Genomic DNA, 25,386 nt, shown 5'->3' with positions numbered 1-25,386 from the left:
AACAGTACTATCAGTCTTGCTTGAGAGTTGCTTCTGGAATGCATCTCAGCCTAGATTTTTTAAGGTTGTTCTTGAAATGCTTGGCTTTACTGATGTGTGATACTAAATGACCGCAGTAACTCTTTATGAAATTGGAATTGTTTGGGGAATTAACTCCTCCAAAATATCGCTTTTATATGTTAGTGCTTTTTTTTAAATAAATATTTTATTATATGGAATTTTACATACATTTTTATAATGCAGATATTCAACATCACTAATTACAACACTAATTTTTATTCTTTTGGAAGTTTAGTTAAATTATTTTGAACAACCCAGTTGTAAAATTAGCATAATGCCACAGCACTGAAAATTTCAGTGAGGTTTACTTATTTCACAATTGAAGCTTACTGTAAACTGTCTATGGTACTGTCTTTATAAATCTGAGAAGAAGGTATGTGTTCCCACACTGTAGCTATTAGCTTGTAAGGTTATTTTAAAATATTAAAGTTGGTATGGACAACCTACTTTCCTTCCTCTTGCATTTTCATGGCAGTTGATTTGCTTGTTTGTTTCATGGAAGCAGGGAAGAAGGCATGCATTATCCCTCCTTCTAAATTTGTGTTTGAAGACATAAGAACTAAGGGCTTTTATATGCAGAGATAAAATCGAAGCATTTCATGATTGAGGATGAGAATGGAATAGAAAGGGTATGAATCTGGATGGGAACTTACAATGCATCTTACTAAATCATGAGATAGTTGTCTCAGCAATAATGTTTTAATTATGCACCTTTGATGGCATCCTGGCTTGCATGTAGATATTACATAAATTTGTATATTAATGTTACATTTAAAAAGGATTATTTAGTCATTATCAGAATCACTTAAAAAGTGTGTAATTGTGTGTGTTGTGGCTAGAGAAGTTACTAGCTCTAAAATAGGAACCTAATTGTTTCTCTTAATGTGCAGTTAACAGTGAGGCATTGTGACGGTTTCATGTTTGGCTATACATATAGCTGAATATAATTATCTCTCTAGCAGTAAGATAATTTGTATTTCTTCCATATTAAACACTCCTTCATATCAAATAAAGCATTGCCACAATTTTGATAATGCAAATTAACAGTGGGGTCTGTGGAATGATCAGCCCTGCCTCAGTGTTAAGGATAATGGAAGACCAGCATATTTATTTTGAAAATAAACAAGCCTGGGTGACAAAATAGCCTATCGCTGTGTAGATAAAATATACAGTATGAAAATGAAGTAGGCATTTTCCATAACATTTTTGCCTCAAAACCCTTACATGTATTTATTCCTACATTCACTGTAGTTTCATTTTTGTGTTGCAGTGTTAATGCTGTAAATTTGGCTTCCTATGTATTGGCAGTTGTCAGAGTTGTTTGGTGGCAAAAAATTGCTTGGAAAGATTGGTCAAGTTCATTGTGATTTAGATTTAAGTAATGATATTTTATGTTTGTTCTGGTTAGAAATCCAAGAAGAATCACTTGTTATGTTTCCTTTTTTGCAGCTTTTGCAGGCCTTATGTCTCTGTAGGAAATGTCAAAACAGACTACTCAGCTACTCAGCATTCTGTTAATCATCAATTTGTGCTTATGCCCAATTTTTGGCAGCTATCATGCTGTATTTTAAGGACATGTCTTATTACAGGACAAAATGTGGAAGTCTCTAGAGACACTAAATGCACAAAAATAAATCATAGAATACAATGCAGGCTTAATAAAAGGAAGGATCTACAATGCTTCCTCATCCTATTTTAGTATTCAGGCTCCATGGTCTGATCTGACTAGAAAGGAGATGGTCACTGATCCAAAATAATCTTCTTGTTATTCAGGTTCTATTGTATTGAGTGTTGGCCATTAAAGAATAAAGATTTCTAGTATTATTATCCAGTGTCTGTTTTTCTTTAGTCATTCTGATCCCCACATGCTGCACCTCTAAATTGCACCAAGGGCCAGGTGCCTTTTCGTGTGTCCTCTTGTATCCTGCTGAGCAAATAGCTTGACTTGACATAATGGACTGTGCAGGAATTATGAACTAAGAGAATAGGTATCCTGTAATTGAAGCTGTACCACTGATAGTTAGGAAAATATTTTTCTGCCCTAATCTTCAGTGGGGAATTATTGGCTTAATTATTCTTTAAGCTTAAAACCTACCTTTGTTTTGTAATTTGTGAGTGGATAAATTACATGCTCAAGTAAGGTATAAAGATTTTTTTGACCCAGTTATAAACACTTCACAGATAACAAAACCAGGTGTTTTATGGAAATTATCCAGAATAATGCTGAACAGCTGTTCTGTTTGCACTCCATATGGCTAAACTGTTTTGTGTGTTATAAAAAACCCTTTATCAAGGACTTGTTGTTCCTCCATATGACTAGTATCTTTAGCATTGGTCAGTCCCATGTATATCTGGGGGCCCCTGCAATTCTCAGAATCATTTAGCTTCATCAAAAATACTATTTAGTTTCTCATTGTGACCTGTCGTGTTTCTACTCTGCAGTGTTTCAACACAGAGTTGTGGAAGTTATTTTTTACCAGTAAAGTTTTCATTTGCACTGCTGAAAACCAGCAGTCTTGAAAGAGATGTGGCTTTAGTTTTGGCCAGCCCTGGCCAGTTTTAAGCGTTGTCTCTCCTCAGGGCTTGAGTGGGGTTACGTATAATGGTTTGAAGTTACTTTTTTAGCTGTTGATCATCAGATGTCCTCTTAAAATTATTTTTAACTGCTTAAGCAGTTATTTTGAATTATGGGAAACATTCTCAGGAGGTGAGTTAGTGGGGAGAGGTAATGTGAGGTGAACCAGGGGTTTAGTGTGGTAGCTATTTGTTCAGTAACTATCAGAGTGGTCACTCCTCCTGTTCCAAGGAGAAACACATGTTCCTCATTCTTAATTATAGGTAACGTAAAAAGACTCTCCCAGATTTATTGCTTAACTCAGATTTGTTTATGTGGATAAAATGCAAACTATTACATTTGTATATAAACATTCACTTCATGAAGTAAAAAGTAGGTTGATCTTTCCTGCAGTATCTATAAAACATGCCTTTATATGGCTGAGTCGTCCTGAAACAATGATTCAGCAGTTAAATTTATGCTGAATTTTCATTAAATTCTCACTGAATGGCGCACTGTTTTCAGACCTGTTTGGGGATGTTGAGTAACACTTGTTGATCAGAAAAAAGTAGAAGCATTTAGCAACGAATTATTAATAAGTTGTTAGGCTGCCAGAGGTGTTAAGCGCACTGGTGGTGTGACCGAGTGCTGTGGCTGAGGCTGAGCTGGGAGGCAGCGCATTGCCATCTATGGGCCGTCGGGAGAAAGGGTTGGAAACAGATGATGAGCATTTTCTTTTCCACTGGTCTGGACAACAAAAGGAAAGAGAGAGGCCCATACAAGGTATAATAAAGGCTGTTTACATTCCGTTTTCTGTAGTTAATAATGGGAATTGTATTTATCTTAGAGCACAGATTTTTTTCTGTGCCACAAAGTTTAATTCCGATTTTCACGCCAATTATTAATGTGGACTGTTTTATTTAGATTGGCAAGATTCTGGTCCTTTCTTCTGTTGAAATATGATCTGAAATTTACTGTCTTGTAAAATAGTGTATTGATACAGCCATTACTCCTCTGCAACCATTATATTTTGTTTGGGCTTCAGAAATGCAATAGTTTGTTATAGTAATGAAAATCTATATTGAGTATTAGTATTAGCAGTGCAAAAGCATTGCTGTTATGAGATAATATCCTGGGTCCTTAGGCCTGTCTGGAAAGTAAGCTTAGATGTGACCCATTAGAAGCTCAAAAGATCAGGGTCTGGAATGAGATTTTTTTCTCTGTTCTTCCTTTATACCGAAGTGCCTCAGAACAAACATCTATGTAAATGCCAGTTTTACACTGATAGGAATTTTTTCAGATTCTTCAGGTGGAGAAGGTTACTCATGCTGATAAGGGGATTCACAGTTGGACTTTGAGCATGCAAAAAGGGAATGGACATAAATGTGACTAAGAGATGATCAAGCATACACTATTTATTTATATAGTAGTATTTTGCAGGCAGCACTGATGTGTAAATGACTGTATTCTAGAGTATTGTCCCAGGATCTGCTGATCACTGCTGTGTCATTCTGAAAGGCGAGCAGATGCTCAGGCCCATGAAGTTAGTAGTTCAGATATCAATATGTAGGAGCTTCCTGAGGAATGAGAATATGTGACTATCAGTGTATTATTGATTCAGAGTTCTTGGTCTTCACTCTTCATACTTGTCATACTTGGAAAGTTTTTCAGCTTTTTCCTCTGCTGAGTCCTTTAACAGCCTTGTCTGTCTTCCTGCATCTTGGAGAGTCAACATCCAGATTATAGTTTTTCATCAGTTTCTGATAAAATGTAATTCTGTTCATTTTTTACCTAAATTGTCAAGATTAGAATCATTTTGCTGGGCAATTAATTGAATGAATCTAGGAGTTCAGTCAAGTCCCCAGAACACTGTTTAACTTGCTTCAATTACTTTATGGTACTTAGTAAAGTTTTATCTTTTGATTGTCTTTAGCATAAAGTTTTACAGTATATATCTCTCAAGTACCTGCGTACCAATGTGTAAGATTAGAGAAATCATATACATAAAAACATTTTGTTGAGGTTGGGCCACGATTTTCTGGTAGAGGTCAACCTGGATACAGTTTGTGCTCTTGATGATCAGAGTTTCTAAATTGCTTTTCCTTATGATTTGTCACCATTTAGCCATCACAGATAGAATTATGCTCATGCACAGTTCTTTTCAAGATTTCTTTCCTGCTATGTTTTTAAGTACTATTTACAAAAATGCTTGCAAATAATGTGTTTGTATTACCCATTCAGGGTCTAGAATTTATTCCCATTTGTTTAACCTGATGCATATACTTGCAGGTATTATGATGGTGGACTGTGTTTCTCCCTTTCCATCAGCATATAATTTTTTCCTGAGACATACTGCAAAAAGTTTTCAGTGTTCTGGGTGTTTTTTTAGTAGAGCTATGAAGTGCAATATCCAAAGTGTTGTCTATTTGTGTATAAGGTTTGTGATTAATTCTTTAGACAGTATAAAAGGTATAGCTCCATCTTGTCATTAGTGTTAAGAAGCAAGATTGTTTCTCTTCCCATAGAGATCTGTTTATAAAACAACTTCAACTGTTTTTTACTGTATACAGATACCTCAAAACAAACTTTTTTTTTGTGCTTAGAAAATTAAAACAGAATTTTTCTCTTTTTTTTAACAGGTCACTTCAGTGGTTATTAGTGCGATGGTAGACATAGAAGAGTTTTAGTAGATTGATTATTATTTATTTATATAATACTTTGTCCACCTAGACCCTCTTTTCATTATAAAAGGCATTATGCAAGTTGTCTTACAATATTGGATGTTTCCATAACCTTGGAATTAATCTTAAAAAAAATATTCATATCTAACTGTGAACATTAATCAGATTTATATATTTTTTACTGTATCATATAAATGTGACTTAAAATTTGTTATATAATTGAATTGAAGTATTTGAACTAAATACTTTGTGTCTTCTCTTCCTTTCTCCCCCTCTCTGTCTGAATTAGGGGTTGATATAGAATCAGCTCGAAAAGAAGAAGAACGAATAATGCTAAGAGATGCAAGACAGTGGCTCAACAGTGGCCATATAAATGATGTCAGGCATGCAAAATCTGGTGGTACAGCACTTCACGTAGCTGCTGCTAAGGGCTATACAGAAGTCTTAAAGTAAGCGTGGTTGAACTTTTTTATATTTTATTGTCTTGATGTAATGCTGCTTGGAATTGGGCACTTCTAACTTCTAGAGAGTGTATCTTGAAAATCCCAGTCTCTCTAGAACAAGCTATTCTCAAAGCTTGATTTTATGTTTTCAAGCACTCATAAATCCTGATGTGGTTAGCTTTCTATTCTAAGTCATTCAAAATATGAATACAGTATATATGTTGAGCCTAAATACTGATTGTAAAAGAAGAAAGTTGATTAAAAACTTGCCCTGTTTCTAAATGCAGCTATGTAAACAAGCTTAAGTTTTTATAATGCCAGGTAGCATCCTGGTTGGTGCATATTTTCAGGACACCATATTTATTTCCATAAATAAAGCAGAGTTTGTAGTTCAGGCTAAACGTTTTTACACTTGAAAACCAGATAATTTAACTTCGTGTTTTGATGATGTTTTTAAGTCATGACTCTTGAAATCTTCCCTGGAAAGCTTTAGGCTTCAGATGTCTCCTAATTCACAGCTTTTCATAATGTAATATCAATGCATATCATAACATATTTAATTTCTTTTTCATCAAAGCTCCACTTTTATTGTAGTAAAGCATAGTTAGTAATACATTGCTTTAATGTGGTTGTAAATTTATTTGCCTGCTTTAGCAAAGCTAAGAAATCTTACAAACTGTAACATGAGTGAAAATGAGCACGCATCTTGACTTGTGAGTATTGGTGCCTTTAAGGTCTGCAGAGCAATTTATTGAGTGGGAGTTCTGTTTCAAAAAACCCTGATGCTTCAACATGATGAAGACAAATTATTCTGTTGAAAAAGAGGAATTTTTGTTTTAGAGTAGCAGGTGTTTATAAGGGAGTTGTATCTATAACTGTTTGGGTGTTTTTTAGCTCCCTCAGTCATTGTGTTTTTTGTGGTCCAGTCTGTATATTTCTCCTAGGAGAGGCAAAACCTATGTGCAGGCAATTTTTATGACTGCTTGAAATTATCAAAAATATGTGCTCTTTATTGGATGCAAGATTGCAAGATCTGCAGCTCAGCATGTGCGAAGGTTGACTCATTGGAGGATATTACTATAAGTATATTGGCTCTTTAGAAACTGAGGGAATTTTTTGAAAAGATTGTTCTTAGGTGATTTTTAACAATTATGGACAGTGGTTCAGACAGCTCTTAGCTCTTTACATAAAAATACTTGTTAGGTTAAGTGTCCTTTGTCACTGTGATGCTCACCTGAGAACTGTGATGAATGCGAGTGTTGAATGAAGGCAGAACAGTTGTTTCTTTGAGGAGCTCTGCTCCCTCTCAGAGAGCAGTTTGAAGCATGTAAACACTAGATTTTTGCAAAAAGTTAACGACAGGAAGTGAAAGTTTCAAGAAGCTAATTTTAGAATGGAAGGAGGTTTTAATAGTTTACTAATAAAAACACAGTATCTAACAATTTTTTACATTTTACTACTTTTCCTTAAAAAGCCTTTTACCTATTACTGCATGTACAGAGAGAATATCTAACTGTAAAAGCAATGGTCTTTGGAGAGGAAGTGAATAGACAAGAAAATGGAAAATACTAGTTTTTTGAATTTTCCTTAAGATATGTATACACACCTGCTAAACAATGAAAAGGCAGATGTTTCTGTGAGAAGTAAAATTAATCAATTGTCAGTAGCCCAACTAAAATATCTTTGAGAAAAGATAAGAAAGATATTACCATAGAGCAGTTCTAAAATTTTTATGAAAATTTATTTATCCCTGTCAGCAGTGTCAAGATCTATTTCTTTTAATTTCTTCAGGCTTTTAATACAGGCTCACTATGATGTAAATATTAAAGATTATGATGGCTGGACACCACTTCATGCTGCTGCACACTGGGGTAAAGAAGAAGCATGTCGCATTTTAGTGGAAAACCTATGTGATATGGAGGCTGTCAACAAAGTGGTAGGATTTTTATGTAATCCTTGTCAAGATACAAAGTTCTGGTCTCTAAAGTGACTTTAGAAGCCAGGGTAAGAAAAGTGATGATAAACTGCTGTTTACTGTACATGGAGCTTTATATAATGCATGTGTTGTCAAAACAGCATGGTTGTGTTCAGAACTAAATTCTATGATTGTCTAAATTATTTTCCGGGCCAACTTTATGCTTAGTTCTGTATTAAATGATCCATTCACTCTTTGACATGAAAATTCATAATTGAAAGAGTTTGTTGGCATTTCAGAGGTACAGAATTAGTGACTTGATGGATTGCATTTAGGCTTTCATTTGATCTCTGAAGATAATGATGATAGCTTTAGGTAGTGTTTTAACTCTTTGAGTTGGTATATTGAAGAGTTGTCATTATATTATGCTGATTTGGGTGTGATGGAAGAAACTCTGGATCCCCTGGACAAAACCTGAATGCTTTCTAAGCTCTATTTCTTTGACTTTTATGCAATGGCCTGTGTAGCTTGCTGATCTTGCTCCCAATAGACATAATTATGTTCATGAGTCCACATAGCCATCAAAAGGATCCAAACCTTTTCATTCAGCCATGTAAGTGCTCTCATTCTTCTCTTCATAGTGTGTTTTACAGATAGATTCTGTTCTGCTTCCAATTTATGTGTTAGATTTTTTTACTGGGGTTGTGAAAATGTAGACATTATACACTAGAGAGCACTCTCATAAAAGTAAATTCAAATCCACTGGACAGGAGTAAGGAAAAAGGAGGCATAGAGACTTATCAGGTTTGTTTTTGTTTTTTTGGGGTTTTTTTGTATATGGACTTGTCTGTGCAAGCTAGGAAAGCTTGCCTGTTTTTAAGTAAAGTGTGTTTTTTTGCTTTTGAAGATACGAGAATTGAAAACTCTATTTGGTTTCAATTGTATGTGCTTAGCATCTCAGAGAACTCAGCCATTATTGTTTAGGCACGTTACTTCAGCTATCAACTGTTGCAGAGTTGGGTTTGAGATGTAACCTTCCAACTGCAACAGTGTTGTGCAAAGTGGCTTTTTGTGGTCATAGTAGGTCTAACTACCAAGTATTAGCTACCTGAATAGAAGGCCATATTAAAAACTGTAGTTATAATGCAAATACAAATTTGTGATAATGATTCACGTGGCAGAAGACCTCAAGCTGTTTTGGCTAATGCTTGTTGAAAGGTGCACATGCTTCTGCCGTATGATCAGAAATAGTGATTTAAAGTTTCATCCTTTCTAACTAGTTAAGATAATCTTCACAGTATAATTAGGAATAAGTTTGCCTTTAGTTAACATTTTGAGAAACTGAAATAAGCACAGACAAACAGGAACACCCTTCATTATTTTTATAAGCTGCTGTGGACACTTTTAAATGACAGCTCTGTTTTTATTACTGGTTATTGTACAGAAATACTTCCTAGTTTGATCTTGTCGTGGTCCCTCCAGCATCTCAGTAAGCCCACCCAGCATGTTGATGCAGCTTCATTTATGCCAGTGAATATACGACTTTGCCTAGATTCCAGCCTTCAAGTATATGTCCTGTGGAAATCACCCTGAGGAGAAATAGCAAGTGGTTTTAGCAGATCTTTTACAAAATAGAATGTAAATTGCAAAATACAGTTTTGCTGTAAAATGTGAATGCATGACTGCTTAAATTTAGTGCAGCTCCCTTAAATCATTAAAACTTCAAAAATCAAGCTATATGTGATAGTCTAAGATGGGCAGGATACTGAACTGCTCAGATCCATCCATTCAGCTGTCATTGTGAACATTGTTTGGCACTAATACTGTGAGATTATAATCATCAATCTGCTTTTCATTCATGGTGTTCTTTTTTTCCTTTAAATGACAGTAAACTTTATTGTCATGTCTTTATCACTTAAAAATGTGTTTACTCATCAGGTATAAATGTTTTTGTTTGAATTCCCCCCCGCACCCCAAAAAAAAGGAATATTGCAAAATTGTTTTCTAGTACTGACAGACTAACAGTTTGCAGTAGAGCTTGATTCGTATTTTCCAATTTCTCTCTAAACGTTCTCCTTAACCTGCATCATCATGTGATGAGAAGACATTGTAGTCTGATACATTTAAAGTCTGTTGTACAATTACAGTGTTTTACTTATTCCCTTCTCTAGGGTCAGACAGCATTTGATGTGGCAGATGAAGATATTCTAGGATATTTAGAAGAGTTACAAAAGAAGCAGAATCTGGTAGGCCTTGTGCATATATATATATATGTATGTATGTATGTATGTATGTATGTATGTATGTTGCATTTTAATATACATATGATTATGGTATCCAGCTCAGGACAGGGTTTAAATTAAAACCAAAATTCTAAATTCAGGGCTTCAATTCAGGTGACGCCACAGTCATCTCCAAATGTCTTTTATGCCCTTACTTGGCCACCTGTGGTGACCAAAAAAGCCTTGGAAGAAAAAGGCAATCTACAACTTGCCATGTCCAGTGGGCATTTTATGATCTGAGGTATCAACATTGAGCATCTTACTTGGAATAACAGTTTCTATGATTTTTAGAGCTTCATCCTTTGAAAGTTTTTATGCATTCTAGTGTCTGTAGTATTTAGAGATTCCCCTCCATTTGTTATTTAATCACACTGGTGCTATTCTAAGAATTAAACTGCATCATTCTCTGTTTTGAAGCTTCATAGTGAAAAACGTGAAAAGAAATCTCCCCTAATTGAATCCACAGCCAACATGGATAATAATCAGACACAGAAAACATTTAAAAAGTAAGTAAAAAAAATATATATAAAGTCTTTAAAAAGATGACTTTACCAGCTGTCACGAAGTCTTACTTAACAGGCTTCAGTAAAATTTTCAGTACTTTAATAAATACTTCTCTTTACAAACTCAGTAAGGAGACACTGATTATGGAGCAAGAAAAGAATGCATCTAGTATAGAGTCTCTGGAGCAAGAGAAAGCAGATGAAGAAGAAGAAGGAAAGAAGGATGAATCCAGTTGTTCTAGTGAAGAGGAAGAAGATGATGACTCAGAATCTGAAGCAGAGACAGGTATATTTTTGGAGCATTCCATTTCATTAAATATTTACTTTATAAATGTACCTGTTTAATATCACATGATACAGAGTTAAGTATGTTACATTTCACTTATTCCTCTGTATTTTACTAAGTTTCCAGTTATTTTAAAGTAAGCTTACATATGTCTAAAGTTGAGTCATAACAGATGTATCAAATGGATGTCTTTACTGGTTGCTACTTAGGTTAAAGCTATTAGCCAGCTTACTTGATTGGCTGCTTAACCAATAGATGCTGTTAATTTGATAGATAGAACAATATAAGCCTGAAGTAACATGTCAGAAATACTGAAAAATTTAGAAGATCAAATTAGAGAGGAAGACTTCTCAGCAGTATTTGCTGGTGGAACTAGTACAGAGATTGGATCAGCAGAAATGCAAACATTCTCATGTGTTCTTGTCATAATGAAGTAATTACCAATTAATCTGGCTCAAGTATTTATAAAGTAGTAGTGCATATAATTTCAGTGTGTACTGAACAATTATCAGAGTAGCAAGTACCGATAAAAGAGCAACATAGTGTATTTTCCTTTCAAACCAGAGAATAAGTATCTGGCAATAAGTGTTTAAAGATGTATGTTTAATCCTAATAAAGAATATTAGAATTGCAATGCAGCAGTACAATACATAGACATGGAATTCATTAGAAACAGCTCGTTAATATTTTATACATAAACTTTTAAAAATAACTGGGTTTGGTGAGCTGTCGGTTTTTATTTTAATACATTCTAATTTCTTCACCTGAAAAGATAAGACTAAGGATGTATTTTAGAGCTAATAATCTCACATAAGCATTTAATGTAGGTAGAAGTAAAAATAATTTGCAAAACCAAACTTTCTATTATGGTTTAATTTTTTTTTTTTTTTTTTTTTTTTTTTTTTTTTTTTTTTTTGTAGTTTCAGGTAATCTGGCATTTCAGTATTAAGCTGAGAAAGTGTCTGGCAGACTTTTAAATTACTTTTTTACCTTGGGGTACTTAAATCCATTATTTACTGAGCTTTGATAAACTAAAACTACTTACAATATATAACATGTAGTAATTTCTCTGTCACTGAGCTGACTATAATGTCTGCTGAACTTTATGGCTCTGGTAACTGTGTTCTCTTCATTGCCTGTAGTTTGTGCCAGGAAAATTTGACTGGGACTCAAGAATTAATTTATGTAAACTTTGAGGGTTTTAATCTCAACAAGGCTTTATCATACTTTATTTGGCAAGATAGACTTGAAGCTTTTCCCTGTAGAGCTACATCTCTAAGCTACATCTCCAAGATTTTAATTTCCGGGTTTTTTTTACCATTATTCAGCTTAAGGTAGTGTAATATTTTTCTAGTGAAAAATATTATTGTTATAAGGAGCATTCTGGTTGTGAAATATTTTAACAGTGTTCAGTATTCTGAAATACTGGAAATTATGACTTTGAATCTTTTGGGATAATTAAAATGTTTTCCTGTGTTTTTGTTTCATTGGTTACATGAGGATATAGTTTAAATATAAATACACTTCTATCTGTAAGACCAAGAAGGGAAGCATGAATATGAAAGTAGCATATTGCAAAGGACAGGGAAACAAGATAAAAAATAAAATTTTCATCAATTCATGTTTTGTAACTTACTTTTTTTGACATACTATAGTTTTCTTTTAATTAGTCCATATCAGCTCAGTCATGCATACAAGTGTGTTCTTGCTGCTCTAGAAAAAAATCCAGAAACCAGTTGTGAAAAATCCATTTTTCTCCTTCCATGCTTTCACTCCTGATAACTTTTTCTGATGCCTTGAGATGTCACCTAGAGCAGAGGCTGGACAGTGTTACAGGAATAAAGTAGGTATTTATTTAAAGGCCTTCCAAGGATACACCTTGGGCAGTACAAGAGCCCAGCCAAGCCTACACCCAAGATGGATGTCAGGTCACAAGTTTTTAGACTTTTATAACTTTTGGTCCATTTACATATTCATGTTAATTGTCCAATTACAGCTTCAGTTTATGAAGTCCCATCCGCCCAGATTGCTCACTTCAATTCACTGTTGTTTATAACTTTTGGGACTGAAGCTGCAATGGTGTTCTTGGTTCTTAGTCTGGAAAAGGATTGTTTTGTCTGACTAAACTTTGAGGAGAATGTGCTGACACTTTATATGAAGTTATATCCTAATGCAGTACAGAACCTGGAAAAATGAAATCTAAAGCTTAAGGAATAATTTCTGTGTATTTTTAAGATATATTACTTACAGATTTTTATCAGATCTGCCTGTGCATCATCTCAAATCATGCTGTCAGTCCACATTGCCTTGTTCAGCTTTTTGTCACCTAGAATTTCACCACCATTTTTTTTTCTCTTGTGTTTATAAAGAACTTCCCATACAGGGCCGTTGATCATGTAAGCTATTTATATTTGTATTTGTTTCCTGTATAAGCAACATTCAAAACATCTGTTCAACTATGTCCATAACTAAAACAAGTGTGTAACACCAATACTGTGAGTTACACATTGCATGAAAACCTTCTATACTTTCTAAATTAATTGCTCCTAGGCTGTATGGGTCACATAGATGGAAAGATGTGTCTATAGTAAGGCCAAAACCAGTGGGGATTAAACCCCATGTTGCTTCATATTGCACTAATAGATAGGAGGCAACATCGAAGCCCAAAGAATGTGCAGTTCAAATATATAAAAGAGAAGCAAGGGGTAATTTTATGAAGCTCAAGCAAAAGCAGTGACAGCAGTTGTTGTATCTCAATCATGACACTTTCTGTGTGTTTGTGTAAGAAGGGTTAAGGTTCATGAACCATGGACAGAGGAAGAAATTTGGACAAAGCAGAAGAGATTAGGTAGGCAGACAGTGAAATGTAGGTAAGAAAAACAAGAGACAAAGAAGGAATTAAGTGCTCTGGAAGGCAAGTCCCTGCCTCAGCTCATTCTGATGACCAGAATTCCTGCTTGGGTTCTCTGTACAGTTAATTATTTCTTTGAACTCAAACACGCACAGTTATCAGGGAATAAACGTTTCACTTTGAATTAGCACCTGCCTTCTGTAGTTTGAAATAACTATTCCAGAATCACAGAATCAGAGGATAGTCAGGGTAGGAAGGGAGCTCTGGAAATCATCAAGTCCAACTTCTCCTGCCGAGGCAGGGTGACCTAGAGCAGGTTGTGCACAAAAGCATCCAGGTGGGTTTTGAATGTCTCCAGAGAGGGAGATACCACAGCTTCCCTGGGCAGCCTCTTCCAGTGCTCTGTCACCCTCAATGTTCTGCTTCATGTTGAGGTGGAGCTTCTTGTATTGTAGTTTATGACTATTGCTGCTCTTCCTGTCTCTGGACAACACCAAGAAGAGTCTGGCACCATCCTTGTCATCTGCTTTTGAGATATTTATATACATTAATGAGATCAGATGAGATGCTAACATATCTCCTGCTGTTACAGTTTTTATGGTCATTAGCCAGCTGCTAAAATACAGGCTGTGTGGGGAGACTGAAATCTCTGTCTCCAGAGGTTTCCAAGATGTGACTCATCAAAACCTTAAGCAACTGATTCATAGGCAGTATTGACCCTCCTTTGAGCAGAAGGGTGAATTAGGTAATCTTCTGAGTCACTTTGAACCTGAATGATTCTGTAGTTCTGTCTCTGCATCTCTGACTGGTAACACCTGATGAATACAAAAAAATTGTTATATGGAAAACCGTTTAGAAGAAAATGGTGGACCTAGCTAAGATGTAGATTGGGAGTGAGGGAGAAAATACTGAGGAATACATAAAAAAATGCTGGTCATAAAGTTAACTGTCAAATTTATTGGATAGAAATTCAGCTCAGTGTTGTAAAGGTGATGAAATTGTAAAAGAAAAATGAAAATTAAAAACTTGTAAATATTTTGCAGATAAGACCAAAACCTTGGCAGCTAATAATGCAAATACCGCAAGTACACAATCAGCATCAGTAGCTGTGATGGCGCCTTCAGTAGCTGGTGGCCAAGGGGCACCTACATCGCCTGTTAAGAAGGTAAAAGAAAATACCTTTTTATTTGCTATGATCTTGTAATCTTATGATTTTCTCTTTCTTTTTTTTCTGTGTAAGTATCTTTTTTGATTCTAGTGTAAGTAGTAGATTTGGTTAACCAGTGAATTGATAAAAATATGCACAGATTCTTAAAATACTTTCTGTTCTTCCCCAGAAACTGTTAATTATTTTTAAATTTTGAATGTCTTTAATGTGCACAGGGACCTAAAACACAGAACTATTAAATAGTTAAAAGTAAAATCCTTCTGAAAAAGAAAAATTCTGTTGCACAGTGAGTGGATTTCTTGTTTTTTTCTGAAACTAAACTTCATCTTTTGAAAATCTTTTATATGTCAAACTCCTCCAGAATTTATAGACGCTGCAATTCTAGTGTCTCACTATGCCTGTAGTTCTGATGCATTTAATTCAAGAGAGACAGGCATGACTATGTGACTTTTGGGAGTCCCTTGAAGTATTCACCTAGTGCTTTGGCACAGAAGTTGAAAATTATACCTGAAATAAGAAGTAAAAAATTGTGTGGGTCTCATCCCTGTTTTAATGTGGTTAGGACCTCATGGAAGAGCTAGATAATAGGGACACATGATTTATTCAATGCATAGCTCAAGGCCACACCTAGCAAAGCCATATTGCTTGCTGGAAGCTTTTACGGCTTGTAACTTTACAGGAAACGTTAATTTGGATGAACTTGAGTTTTACTTGGTATGGGGAAGATAGGTATGCCTGGGGAAAAAAATTACAGTAGATAAGAGTGCATAGTCAGAAGTCAAACTTTTAGTGTATCAGAGCAAACTGGACAGTAAGCCAGTAAATCTTCATTTGTAATTCATTACAACTTTTCTGTAAACATCATCATCAAAGTGTAACCCCTGTACTGATGCATTTGAAAAGCATGTTCAGGAGAAGTGGTAACCATGATATACTGCAGCCATAGTAGAGAAAAAAGACATACTACTAGGAGACTCCTATAAAGTGTATTTTGCCCCTGGGAGCTTACTGGGGTTATACTTCCATATACACAATAGAACCTAATAGTGACACATCTTACAAAGCATACTTTATTGTAACAGGTGCAGGTGATTTAATGATATGGGGGTGTATTTTCATAAGAGAGGAAATAAGCTTGATTTTAAGCTAAATTATAAGCTTTTATAAATCATCAGTACACTTCTGATTCTGTTATGTAGAAATTAATGGTTTACATTTTGGTCTTCTAGGTAAAAAGTGTAGGCTAAAAATAAACTGCAGTTATCTTCCTATTACTATGTGAAAAGCTCAGGTCCTGTAGCTACAAAATAAATGTACTTTATATCAAAATTATGAGCTTGTAACATAGCAGGTACATGTGATCTAAAGGAGCAGTTACAGCTTCTATTGATAAGCAAAAATGTTTTAAACTCTTTTCACCAATGAAGGTAAAGCAGCACTCTGTGTGTGATCTTGCACCTGCCTTTTTGGGTCGGCACCATCTGATCTGCTGTAGCTGCACTTCTGCTTTTACATCATAGATGGCCAAACCAAGGGGTGCAGATGCACTATACTAAGCTAAAGTCAGGTTTCCTTCAGTCTGCATTGCTTTCAGTAATGCTGCTCTGTGACTGCAGGTACTGAAGGTAAGGCAAGTCTGGGAGGATAGCCATGCTAGTGTGGGACGTAATTTGGGGATCTGAATGATACATGGTAAGAAGATAAGGGGTATATTAATGTGAATCTTCCAGTATTCTCAACAGTGTGAGGATTTAGGCCACGGACCTAGTAAGGTCACAGGCTTTGTTGTTCTTTTCTATGCAGGCTGTAGTTCTGTCTCTGAATGAGCTAAATATCCTGTTACATTTAGTTGTAATCTGTTGCTATGGTTTTACGTGTCTTACTGCTTTTTTGGTATTTTTGTGTTGTAATGAAGAGTTACCTAATACAAACCTAGGAACAAACTATATGGTGTTAAAACAACCTTTGGTTTCTATTTTCCTTCCTTTCAATCTTCATCTTTGTCTTGTCTTAATTGGCTTTAGTATGATTTCATTCCTCCTATCATGCCTGTCGTGGAGTCAGTAGATCCTGCATCATGGAGGCAGGGCTTGCGCAAAACTGGCATTGTTCTTGTGCCCAATAAGGGTGAAAAATCTATGGTGAGGTTCTTGTATGCACAGGTTTATGTACAGGTTGCAAAATAACATATTTAATCAAAACGTTAATACCAGATTTGCATGTTTCTAAGTTTTTATCTCAAGTTCACAGCGTGTATTACAAAGTGTGGTTTTTTGTAAGCTAACTTTTATAAGAGTGGTATTCCTTGACTGGTCTTACGTTTCTGATTTCATTGACTAATTCAAGAGAAAAATGCATAGGTTGCTTCTCACTACAACTTCCCTACAAATTCAGCACTTACGATTATTAAAAACAGTTGTGTTCTTGAATCTTGGCAAGGAACATGAATTACTACAGATAACATAAATTAATAACGTAATTGCATTTTCATGTGTTTTATAGTTTCCAGCATCTACAACCAAGGTTTCTCCCAAAGATGAAGAGAGGAAAGATGAATCTCCTGCTTCATGGAGGTTGGGTCTTAGAAAAACTGGTAGCTATGGTGCACTTGCAGAGATTACTGCTTCCAAAGAAGCTCAGAAAGAAAAGGACTCTGCAGGTGTTATGCGTTCTGCATCAAGTCCTAGACTTTCCTCTTCACTGGACAACAAAGAAAAGGTAATAATTTTCAGGATAAAACAACATTTTGAGAAATTAATATACCTTTCTTAGTATGGCTGTTAATCATGTATTATAGAAGTAAGATTTTAGTACTCATCTGTTCTTTACTAAAATTCCAAAGTTAAGTTACAGGGCTTCTTTATAGTATCTCTCAAAGTGTAATGTGTTCCTTCAGTATCTGGTGACCTGGTGCATAAGTCTGGCATTTCATTCCTTTTTAGGACTTGCAAAGCTAATAGTCATTTTTACAATCTGGGGACATGAGAGATTTGATAGCATTTGCATCACTTGGAGAATTATGCTAAAAGAATCTTGTAAATGAAAGAAGTCTCTTTTGTATTCATTTTCATTTTGTAGTGATTTTTTATTTTCAAAAATTGGTTCTGTAACTAAACATGGATACACTAAAGCAAGTGTTGTTCAGGTAGCTGAACAAGATAGAACTTGTGCTTCTATTTGAAATACAAATGTTTATATGATTTAAAGATTAAGAATAATAATGTACTGTACTATATAAAAATACTAAACCAGTTGCTTTCAAGAATCACTGTTGGAATCGTACTGCAGCAAAGCAGAAAAAAGAGAAATAAGTCATTTGCATCACTAGAATGGAAACATTTGCAGTTTCCTTTTCCTGTTGTAGTCTTTTATGATAGTTAACTGAAGCTTAAAACTCATTTGTATGATCAGGTCAGTTGTATAAACAGTAAACACAGCCGGAGTTGGCATAATGATGCTTTTACAGACAAGATAATCAATAAGAGTAACAATTAATGAGAAACTAATGTCTTTCAGGAGAAAGATGGAAAAGGAACTCGACTTGCATATGTTGCACCTACAATACCAAGACGGCTGGCCAGTACCTCTGACATTGATGAAAAAGAGAACAGGTGACTATGAAAGAAAACAGGTTATATTTTTTTTAATATAAAATTTAAATAAGATTTTAGAATGACTGACAAACTTTCACGTTTTAAAACAGTGCTAATTTATAGCATTGTCTGGCTGTATAGATTATGCAGAAGACCAACAGTTTCCAGCTACAGAAGTGCTAACCTACATTTTCATGCAAAAAGGTACATTATGATGGCCAAAGGTATCTGAACATAGAACACATCTTTTCAAAGTTTTGTTTTATTTTGTCTTGTACACCTGATTGCCTTACTATAATTTTGTGAAAGACATGTTTTATTCTTCCTGTTGTCTGAACTTCAAATCTTGAGCTGACATTTTTATTAGAAATTCAGTTTTTGTATGTCAGTTTTTGGGATAGTTTTTCTAAGTAGATTTTTGCAAGGTCATTCCTTGCTGCTATAAACTGTAGCAACAGCCTGGAAATTCCTTATGACTGAAGTCATGTCAGCTAGTGATACATGTCAGACCCCTCAGGAACAGCTACTGCAAGCCTAGTTACACTGGTCTTAGAGTATCATGAGTTCTAAGGGCTTGTCAGCTTTTAAACTTCTTATAACATCAAAGAATGAAAAAAGCCATCAAATCAGCTATTTAAAAATCCAAGTAGATTTCCCTTATTGCACTGGATAATCTCAGGAGCAAACAGAAGAACGTCTTGTTCCTTTTTTGAGAAAAAAAAAAAGCTAGCAATGACCACAGATAAAAAGCAACAATTGATTTAATGTTGATTAAATCCTCTTTAGCAGTTTTCTTTTGATGCTGCTTTCTTCTTATGTTTCTAATTGTGTTAGTAGAAATGTAGTATCTTTCCACAGAGGCTTGAAAATTATTGTCCATAAGAGCAGTTTTATTCCTTATTCAGTTACGTTTAAGTGTGTTATCCAGGATTTTAATTTGAAGCTCCTGTTCAACTCACATCAAAACCAGCCTTCTTTAATGTGAGTTTGCTAAACTAAAATCTCCTTTACAGGGATTCATCTGCTAGTTCAATACGTGGTGGCAGTTCCTACACCAGAAGAAAATGGGAGGAAGATGTCAAGAAAAACAGTTTGAATGAAGGTCCTACATCATTAAACACAAGTTATCAAAGAAGGTGTGGGATTTTCTCTTTTTTTTTATCAAAATAGGCTTAAAAGTTAACAAGTACTGAATAATTTTATAAGGACAGTTTAAAACTTAATGGTGACATATTGCCATGTTCATAATAATTACAAAGTGTGTATTGCAATGGTAGTGCTGGTTTTAGACGTGCATTTGTATGCTGATGCAATGCTTGTCCTGATTTTAAACTATGTAATTAAAGTTAGATGTTTTCTTTATCCTATGGGGTATTTCAGTTTGGAGTTCATTGGACGCTTTCCAGATGAGTTCAGTAGTCAAAGATAATTATTTTAAATGTTGCAATGTTTCTGCTTGGTATATGAAAAGGGGGAAAACACTGTTTCTATTGAATTCGGGTTATTGCATGACAGTCTTGGAGGTGTTGGACTGCTGTCTTTAATTGTAAATTATAGCCATACCTATGTTGAGTATCAGCATCGTAGAATACATAGAATTCACTTAAATGCAAAGTAAATTACGAAAATAAGAGAATAATTCTCAGGTGTGCTGTTTCCTAACTTGCAGAATTTTCTCAGGAGGAATCATGCTGCACATATAATACATTATTACCTTTGCTGCATTTTGTAGTTTCAATGTCGCTATTTGAGTCAAATTCTTCGTTGTAATTAGTGGGGAAATAAATAGCTAAAATGAATAGATCAAAGAAAAGGGTCAAATAACTAAGCTGCCTATTGGTACGTGCTGCTGATGTACATGATGCATACTTAGCATTTTTTTGAGTCTTGACATTGATGTTATCAGTAACCAGGCTGTCTCATGCAGCATAATGCATGTTTATTTCTTGTAAACCTTGAAGAGCAAGGGAAAAACCTGAGTGGGATGTTACTCCTCCTGGGAATGATTAAAGATTTTTTTTTAATGGGGTAGTGTATTTAATTGCTTTCAAATTAAAAGAGGAGTGATATTTATGACATTTTCTTTCCTGACAAGCTGTGCAGTAAGGTTCTGCATTTTCTGAGGTGTTCAGTGTGGGTGAAGCAGCAGTTTAAAAATGAGACATTCGGGGCCCTGTATGAATGCTTTAGTAGATGTGATCAAGACATTCTTACATAAAGAGTGAGATTCCTTTCTATCCTGCTTGTTGAAGAAATGGTTGGGACTAAGGGACACTTCTGCTGCCCTCCAAAATCATAAATTAAAAGTCCTAGCCAAGGAAACAGTAGAAAAATATTTTCTTTTGCACCAGAAGTTTCCAAGATTCAACTGAGGCACAGAATAAATGGGCAAAAATGTAATAGTTCGTTCACAGCTTGGTGATATTTTAATGAGAAAATAAAAGTAATAAATGCAGTCATTGTACATGTCTCTCCTTCAGTGGCTCCTTTGGTAGAAGACAAGATGATTTGATAAGTTCTAATGTTCCAAGTACTGCATCAACAGTTACCTCTTCTGCTGGTCCTCAGAAAACGCTGCCTGCCAGCACAAACACTACTACAAAGAGTACAACGGGGTCTACTTCAGCAGGCGTACAAAGCAGGTAATGGCACCAGGACATTTTGTTCCTTTTTTTTTGTCAGGTCTACTGTGTGCTTATGTATGTGCATGCGTTCTTGTTTAGTAGATCCTGGGGCTCTGGATTTTTTCACTTTACTGTTAAATTTGTTTTGATTTTGTATAATTTGGCTCAAAAATTGTGAATGGCTTTCTACTGTAACATGAAAGCCATGTTCGTATAAAAGAATAAATCAAATGTTAGAAGGGTCTGAAGAATAAGAGTTCAATTATTGTGAACTGGTAATTCTTAATTTATTCAATTTAATAGCTCAAGCTGAGCTTTCATAGTAGAGACCTTTCTCAGTTTGCTTCTTAAAAAAAAAATCCATCCCTCAATTTACATGTTATTAGTTGTTTAGTAAAGTGCTTTCATTGTTTAGCTGTTTCCTTTTCTCTTTTTTTGTGTTGCTGCTTGTTATGCTGTAGTACCTCAAATCGTTTGTGGGCTGAGGATAGTACTGAGAAAGAAAAGGACAGTGTTCCTACAGCAGTGACCGTTCCTGTTGCACCATCTGTTGTAAATGCTGCAGCCACTACCACAGCCATGACTACAGCTACTTCTGGCACTGTGTCCTCAACATCAGAGGTCAGGGAGAGACGGAGGTGTGTAAAGGTCCTAAGAGTAATGTTGCTCTTACCAAAAAATTATACTTTTTTTTTCCATTATTTAAAGGAATGTGTTGGCTACCACAGATTTGAACAGTACAGTGGGTAAAGTAATGTTGTTTTCTTGCTGTGCATTGAAACAACTGGTACCTCAGTTTACCTAAGAGCTTAGTACTAGTAGAGACCATTAACGAAATTTAAACTTTGATATGGTATATTTTTGACTGGCCTTGGGTTTTCATATGGTATATGGTATTTTCAGATATATATTTCTCTTAACAGATTAAATGAGTCCTCTTAGAAATACCAGTAATGGAACTCTGTAAATGGAATTAAAAATAATTAAATTAGCAATTAATTAATTACTACAACTACATTGCTGCAGACTGAGGTAGTATGCCATTGGCAGTATGCTAATGAGTCACAGCATAGCATTTTTTCAATCATGTTGTATGCCTGACATTATTGTGAAGAGAGTATTGAACCCAACACATTCTGTTTATTTCATTGCATGATTTAGGGTCTCTTCTACTTGAAACATAGTAATACAATTTTAAATTCAATGCTTTAAGAGCTATTCAGTATGAAGAATGAGTAAGAAGCTGATGTAAATCCTATTTTAAGAATATAGTGGTTTTTTCTGATTACAGTTATATGAAGGATGAGTTAAGATTGCATATTTGTTTCCATAAAGTGTTGTTTCCTTCTGTTTATGGAAGCAAAAACAAGATTTCAAAAGATTGTTAATTCCTGTTAGCTTTCTCTTGTTCTTCTTTTCTGGGTACTTATAAATGTTTATCCTTTAACCCTCTTGCTGCAGTTCAGGTTTGTGTGTTGCTCCTGTAGTAGGTTTGAAATGTACTTTCTGTATCAGTGCCAGATATGTATACCTCAATATGTTCACGGAGGTAATGAAGCTGCTCCTTACTACAGGAGAAAATTGTATTCTTTTGGTTCACTTAAGGCAGCAGCATTTAAAGATTCCTTATAGAGGCCTAATTAGGGTACTCTGTTTTTTGTAGTCTTCCTTCCTACCCAAAACTGAGATGAAAAAACTTCTGTGATACGTGGATTATGTTTCTCTTATTCCCCACCATGATTCAGGAAGAGTCCACATGTGCAAACAATCCATTTCAATAATTACAGTAGTCAGAACCTGCATTTTCCATAGTGAAATTTGAACCAAACCCAACAATGAAAAGCAAAACCAACAAAATGTGCGTTTACTTGAAAATAATTCAGATTAGTTCAAATTCTAAAATTCAAATGCTATTTCAGTCTTATATGAGCTAGAAAGGCAAGGAAAATTAGAATTAGGCTTTTGCTTTCTCGTTTGCTCTCCCTGGTGTGTGTATACTAATGTGCATATACTACATATGTTTTAGATACCTGCAGTTGGACTGAAATGGCGTGGTTTTCTGTGACTGGGCTGATTGTGTAATATACAGTGCAGATGCATTCTTGATGGCATATTAGTATATCCATGAATCTTAGAAGTCGAAATTGGAAGAATTACTGCATGCATTTGAGAATGTAGTGCTCTAAATATGAGCACATCTATCTGTATATATACAGATATATATAGATTTTTGTGTGTATCTACATATGTTTCTATGCATATGAAAAAATAAATGTATATGAAATATTACATGCTATATATTTTCTTGAGTAATGAAGTTGGTTAATCTGTGTTTATCAACTGAAATTGATATTTAGAAAGTATGTTTGCAAGACTGTTTCAAAGATAGTTGAAAAGTGAAGAACACACCAGTACGTGCTTCATCAATAAAGATACAAGTACTTTATTGATGAAGCATATAATGGTGTGTTCTTTTGTTACAGCTGAAGAAGCTATATTCTTTATTTGATTTTCAGGATTGGTAAAATCCTAAAAAAAACCAAGGAAGAAACAGGGTAGGAAATTACAAACTTGAGTATTTAAGTTTTTGTATCGTGAATAGTACAGCAACATAGGTAGCTCTGTGTGGCACATGCAAGAGATGCTAGGGAAGAGCACTTTCTGCTTTTGACTGTAACTGCCATGTACACCTGAAAAGTTGAGACTTTTCATTTTCTCTCAGTGCAATTAAAAATATTTCAGATTTAGTGGAAGGTAGGTATAGGTACAGCAGTTACTAAAAAGAAGGTAATTGGTAACAGTTTTTAGCAATTATAAGCCCTAAAAATAACTAACACCTGCTCTGCAGTCAAGCCCTCCGAGCTAGGTGGTGGTTCAGGTCAAGTTAACTACAGCAGCCTAATAGGAACTCTTTTCCTTGTGTTGATACAGCCTAGAGTTCTTGGGAAATGGAAAGTCAGTCAAAAATGCTGCTTGCAAGAGACCTGGATAAGGAAATCAAATTTACATAGTGTAGTTTTTTTAAGATGTGCCATAAGATGGAAGTTGTTCCAATATTTTTAAGTATAGCTGTTAGTTGTATTTTAATGGGGTAGAGCATAGGTTGTAATCCGTAGGTCTGTGTAAATGAAGTTTTTTAACTCTTATGATTGTTTCAGAACTCTTTTTAGTATGTACTAAGGCTACTAAATATATTATTAAGTGAGCAAACTGCTCTTTCCAAACTTTAATTATTTAGGTGTTAATAACTGATGGCATAATCACTAGCAAATTATTGAATCCTTATCCAGTGACTCTTAACTAATGATATATAAAGAGAGACAATCAGAAAATATTACAGAATCTGATCTAAAGAAGCTCAGAGAGGTTTTAAGCAGCCTTTTAGCAACCTTTTGATTGTGCTTTTTTCCATTTTTTTTCAATTTTTCTAATTTTTTGCCAATTAAAGTATTTTAAAACTGTGTGAAATTATAGCAGCTTCCCAGAGTATTCTGCCATAGAAAATCAACAAATGCATTAAAATCTTTTCAGTTCTTTAATTATGGGTTTACACACATACAAATATATGCATTTGTGCATGTATTTATGTCCTGTTGGTTTTTTACCTGTTATCTGGATTAGAGAATTTCTTAAAAAGAGTCCAGACCTTGTACCTCTACTCTAGTAGCCTTTTATCTTTGATTACAATTACCTGCTTATTTTGCAGGACTTCTGTGGGTTTCATGAAGATTTATTTTTAAGCTCATTTTTTAAAGGGACTTGGGTTACTCAAAGCGTGGATGATTCATGTGAAAACATGGTAACCACCTCCTCAGGGATTCTTAATTTCTGGTGAAATGGATGCTATAATTAGGTTTTCTGCATTAACAGTACATTTGGTTTTTTCTGAAACCTTAAAAGTTAGTACACACACATATTTGATGTATAAATGTCCAACTGGCTAAATCTCTGAGGTCTTCTACCCCTGTGTTAGTAGACCAGTGATACATCAAAAGACCTGAAGTTAAATTTGTAGAAAATGGTAAAAAGAAATCTAAATTAAGTAGGAAAACTGTGTATTTTAATTGAGTTCTAAAGCTGCTGTCTTGATGAATAAGTAGATCAGTATGATGTGAATGAAATGTCTAAAATGTAATCTATCCTATATAGTTAAATATTTTCTTCTGACTGCTTTGGCTTTCTGTCTGCAATGTTGGGGGGGTGGGGGTTTGACCACTTAATAAATTTGTGCAAAAATTATCATATGCCAATTTTATTTGTTATTAACTCTTTAGATCATACCTCACTCCGGTACGGGATGAAGAGTCTGAGTCCCAAAGAAAAGCTAGATCCAGGCAAGCAAGACAGTCTAGAAGATCTACACAGGTATAGTGTTACTAAAGCTACATTTTTGAAAATATACCCATAACATCATTCCTGAGAAACA

General features: G+C 34.9%; 1 protein-coding gene across 4 annotated transcripts in view; it reads left to right on the top strand.

Moving 5' to 3' along the window:
• Positions 1-25,386, top strand: part of PPP1R12A (protein phosphatase 1 regulatory subunit 12A) — a 111,917-nt gene that overhangs the window by 62,487 nt on the left and 24,044 nt on the right. For 3 of the 4 annotated variants that reach the window (XM_002194669.7, XM_072923109.1, XM_072923110.1), the window contains exons 4-15: positions 5,585-5,744; positions 7,530-7,674; positions 9,825-9,899; positions 10,353-10,441; positions 10,567-10,724; positions 14,619-14,740; positions 17,246-17,461; positions 18,260-18,354; positions 19,350-19,472; positions 20,817-20,978; positions 21,422-21,598; positions 25,235-25,325. In XM_002194669.7, coding sequence (XP_002194705.1) covers positions 5,585-5,744; positions 7,530-7,674; positions 9,825-9,899; positions 10,353-10,441; positions 10,567-10,724; positions 14,619-14,740; positions 17,246-17,461; positions 18,260-18,354; positions 19,350-19,472; positions 20,817-20,978; positions 21,422-21,598; positions 25,235-25,325 — 1,613 coding nt within the window. The remainder of the gene's footprint in view (positions 1-5,584; positions 5,745-7,529; positions 7,675-9,824; positions 9,900-10,352; positions 10,442-10,566; positions 10,725-14,618; positions 14,741-17,245; positions 17,462-18,259; positions 18,355-19,349; positions 19,473-20,816; positions 20,979-21,421; positions 21,599-25,234; positions 25,326-25,386) is intronic. The other variant, XM_072923111.1, reaches the window with a different exon arrangement.

This window comes from Taeniopygia guttata, chromosome 1A (genome assembly GCF_048771995.1).
Source record: "Taeniopygia guttata chromosome 1A, bTaeGut7.mat, whole genome shotgun sequence".
NCBI classification, from domain to species: domain Eukaryota; kingdom Metazoa; phylum Chordata; class Aves; order Passeriformes; family Estrildidae; genus Taeniopygia; species Taeniopygia guttata.
This window is presented reverse-complemented; position numbering and strand designations above follow the sequence as displayed.